This window comes from Triticum dicoccoides, chromosome 2A (genome assembly GCF_002162155.2).
Source record: "Triticum dicoccoides isolate Atlit2015 ecotype Zavitan chromosome 2A, WEW_v2.0, whole genome shotgun sequence".
Classification (NCBI taxonomy): Eukaryota; Viridiplantae; Streptophyta; class Magnoliopsida; order Poales; family Poaceae; genus Triticum; species Triticum dicoccoides.
Genome location: NC_041382.1, coordinates 722,782,907 through 722,786,556, shown reverse-complemented (window position 1 = coordinate 722,786,556; position 3,650 = coordinate 722,782,907). Strand labels below are relative to the sequence as shown.

Sequence of the window (3,650 nt, the reverse complement as noted above, 5' to 3'; positions counted from 1 at the left end):
GGGAGGTCGTGAAACCAGAGGGAGATTTACACAAGCTCATGCGTCCAAACGATTCTCTATTGACCTGTGAGCTCAGTACCGAGTACTCACGCCTTATCCTTTTGGGCCTTTCCTGCAGCAGCCAAGCAGTGGCATCTACGTAGTACGTACTCGCTCAAATGGACCACCAGTTACTGCACTGTACCTTCTATTTACTGAGCGACCTTTGATTAAAGTGTACCAAGTACTGGATCGAACCTTGATTAGAGGACCACACTGCGTTAGACATGGAACATTGCATAGATGATGAGCGCAGTATCAAGGGCGTAATTTGCGCTCGAAGATGGAACGGAGAAAAGAGCATCACTTCCACGGACGAATTTATACAGGACACCCCAACATAACAACAAGAACAAGAGAACTGCAAGGCAGAGATAGCAAACACGATCGAAGCTCATCGGAGAGGCTACGGACCTAAATCGAAACTGAAACGAGCAGCTGCGACGATCCATCGATGTCATGGATCCATTCTACGGAGTGCTAATAAAAGATTTCCATGGAGGCGGCCGGCGACGACGCGGCGGATCAGCGGCCGGCGCACTCGGGCGGCTGGACGGGGAAGCGGTCGGTGTCGACGCAGTAGTCGTAGACGAGGTGGTGCGCGCGCGCCCACACCAGCTGGTGGCTCTGGTGCACGGACAGCTCCTGCATGTCCTTCTCCTTCCACCAGTAGCGGCCCTCCTTGCCCCAGGAGCTGCCGCTGCAGCGCGCCACCTCGCCGGCGTCCGAGTCGGAGGCGTTGGCGGCCCAGGCGCAGCCCTCCACGCGCACGTCCCGGAAGGTGGCCACGAACGGCGCGTGCGACCAGTCCGTCTTGACCAGCCCGCCGCGCGTGGCCCAGTCGTCCGCGTTCCAGATGGAGCTGTACACGGCCATGGGCTGCGGCGACGGGAACGCGGACGCCGTCTGGGTGGCGGCGGTGGTGGCGTTGTTGGGGTGGCGGTGGTGGCCCTTGGGCTTGGTGGCGGAGGCGTTCTTGTTGTCGTAGACGCGGATGGGGGTGTCGTCGACGAGGAAGACGACCTGGCTGGGGTTCCAGAGCACGGCGTAGGTGTGGAAGTCGGCGGTGGGGTCGAACCAGAGGTCGATGCGCTGCTCCCGGTTGCCCACGCCGTCGATGTACAGGTTGGTCTGCACCAGGTACGGCTCGCCGGTGACGTTGCCCAGGAACTCGAAGTCGAACTCGTTGTGCTTGTCCCCCGCCGACGACAGCTGCAAGTCGATCATACACGCACATCACAAACATTAGTTACTCGAGCTTGAAGATGCATATACTGTCAAGCGCTAAGCATTAGTGGTAAGTGGTAACTCAACGGGGGTAAATCTTTCTTTCAGGGTGATTTTGTTTAAGGTGGTAGCTTTTAAGAAAGTTGTCTGTTGCTGGGCTCGTTCACGTGCTGTGTTCTTTGTAAATTGGTGCTTGGCAGCATCCATGTCCATCCCCTGACCGTGACAGACATGCTAGCACGCATGCCCCCAGCATCGACCTCCCCACATTTTACTCTGATTAATCCTTATAATGGAATCAACATTGAAAGATGCATATTCTTGTTTCCTAATGCAGAATGAATGCGGCAGTTCACGGGGCTGATGTCACGAGCAGCTCTAAATGGCAATGCCAAGAGGAACAAGGGGGCAAAGCAAGGCCAGCACTCACTCACATAGAAAGCCGTGACGACGCCGGCGGAGTCCCCCGGCACGAGCTTCAGGTCGGCGGTGGCCTTGCCGTACAAGAACTTGTTCTTGGACGCGAATCCCCCGCCTGTCAAAGCCACAGTGCAGAAAAGATTAGTACATTATCACTGATGAACAAATGCGCGCGCCTCTGTGAAGTGAAAGCTTACCGGAGGAGCTGTCGAGGCGGAGCTTGAGGAGGTCATCCTCGTAGAGGACGTGGTCGTTGGCCCAGCTGGGCTGCACCACGTCGTCGAACTTGCTCGCCGCCGCCGCCACGCCGGCGCAGACCACCGCGGCCACGGCGAGGGTCGCCGCGGCGACCAAGGCGCCGTTCTTCCACCACGCCATTGCCATTGGCCGGGGAACTCGCAACGCTAGCTACTGTCCCCCCAGTGCTCCTTCCCCTCGCTGTACTGTACTGAGCTCGCCGTGCGCCGTGTGAACTGTGGTTGATCCGGCTAGGACCTTGCTTCGTGTTATATAGGCGGGGCGAGGTAGTGTGGGAGTGGGCTTGCGGAGGAAGGGTGGCACGTGACACGAGGGCGCCGGGCTGGCCACGTAGGAAGGCGAGGTAGCCGTTGGGTGGCGGGGCCAGGCCCGTAATAATTTTGGCAACTTTTGCGGCATTGGCCACGCCCCTGTCTGTCACGCTGCTGCAAGAGTGCGACCCCGCTGCTCACCCTACTGGCTCCGGCCGAGCCGAGCTGATCCGTACGCATCATTCGGTACGATCCTCGCTGGCCACAGCTGGCTCGCGGGGGCGTACGTGACACGGTAAAGAGCAAAGTGCGAACGGCGGTAGAAAAGAGAGTAAACACGGCGAGGGCAGTACCGTCGAGTACTGCAGCGGCTAAGATCAATGCGTGTCAATGTAGCGTCGGGGCATTAAGGCCTCCTTTGGTTTGGAGGAATTTCATAGGAATCTAAAGGATAGGATTCTTATAGATTTTTTTCTTTTAGCGCCCTTTGGTTCATACGAATGAATTTCTATTCCTATATAGGATTGGTTCCTATCCTTCACATTTTGGCCTCTTTTGATTCATAGGATAGGATTATCGTAGAAATAGCAATCTGGTAGGAAATGAGATGACATGTATCTCAAATCCTATGAGTAGGAATAGGAAACAAGATGTCATTTGATTGACACCAAAGGAAATTTTTCTATTGAGTCTAGGCTCTTTTTTATTTTCCTATGAAGGTCTCCTTTGGTTTAGAGGAATTTCATAGGAATTCTAGAGGATAGAATTTTTTTCCTTTAGAGCCCTTTTGGAATTCTAGAGGAAAATAATAAAGAGTCTAGACTCAATGAAAAAATTCCTTTGATGTCAATCAAATGACATCTTGTTTCATATTCCTATTTATAGGATTTGAGATACATGTTATCTCATTTCTTACAAGATTCCTATTTCTACGATAATCTTATTCTATGAACGAAAAGAGGCCTAAAGATGTGGGGGAAGTGGCCTTGATTTCATTTCGCGTCAAGTACACGTACAGCCGCGGCCTCTGCGCTCTGCGGCACGGCTTGATGGAGAAGCTAGCGAGAGGCATGCTGCCAGAGTGCTCCTGCCCTACCGTGATGGCCACTACTACAGGAAGGTGCATTCAAAAACGTTGCGCACGCCCGTCTACTGGTGCTAATAAGCGCTAAATACGGCCACTCTCGTAACCTGGTCCTTAATTAAGCATAGGCGCACTGACAGAGAGTACGAAGGGCATCTTATTTGTAGCGGCTCAGTGAATGTTTTACTCGAGCAAACCCAACGGTGGCGTCGGGGAAGATGCTGTGCCACTCCCGTGTTTGGTCTCCTGGGAACTTGGTTACGACGTACACTACTGTACAGCATTACCCTGTGCCTAATGCTTTACAAACAGAACAGTTTGAGTAAACTAGTGCTGGTGTGGTAAACGGGTCGCCAAGAGGGAGCAGTTTT

At 53.8% G+C, this 3,650-nt stretch overlaps 1 protein-coding gene across 2 annotated transcripts; it reads right to left on the bottom strand.

The window, feature by feature from the left end:
- Positions 1 to 323: 323 nt before the first annotated feature.
- On the bottom strand, positions 324 to 2,177 carry LOC119356639 (xyloglucan endotransglucosylase/hydrolase protein 9-like). 2 transcript variants are annotated; one of them, XM_037623626.1, is made up of 3 exons: positions 1,884 to 2,177; positions 1,697 to 1,801; positions 324 to 1,251 (listed from the first exon to the last, which is right to left on the bottom strand). In XM_037623626.1, the coding sequence occupies exons 1-3, from the start codon at positions 2,068 to 2,070 to the stop codon at positions 497 to 499; spliced, it is 1,047 nt and encodes a 348-aa protein (XP_037479523.1). In that variant the 5' UTR covers positions 2,071 to 2,177; the 3' UTR covers positions 324 to 496. The 2 variants fall into 2 exon arrangements, with proteins under 2 accessions (XP_037479523.1, XP_037479524.1); XM_037623627.1 differs by having other exon boundaries at positions 1,701 to 1,801; positions 1,884 to 2,176.
- Between the last annotated feature and the right edge of the window lie 1,473 nt (positions 2,178 to 3,650).

Excerpts from the sequence above, each read along its gene's own strand:
- LOC119356639 (XM_037623626.1), bottom strand. The coding sequence starts at position 2,070 with ATGGCAATGGCGTGGTGGAAGAACGGCGCCTTGGTCGCCGCGGCGACC. Across the intron at positions 1,802-1,883 it reads CCGCCTCGACAGCTCCTCCG|GCGGGGGATTCGCGTCCAAG; the intron begins GTAAGCTTTCAC and ends TGGCTTTGACAG. Across the intron at positions 1,252-1,696 it reads CGTCACGGCTTTCTATGTGA|CTGTCGTCGGCGGGGGACAA; the intron begins GTGAGTGCTGGC and ends ATCGACTTGCAG.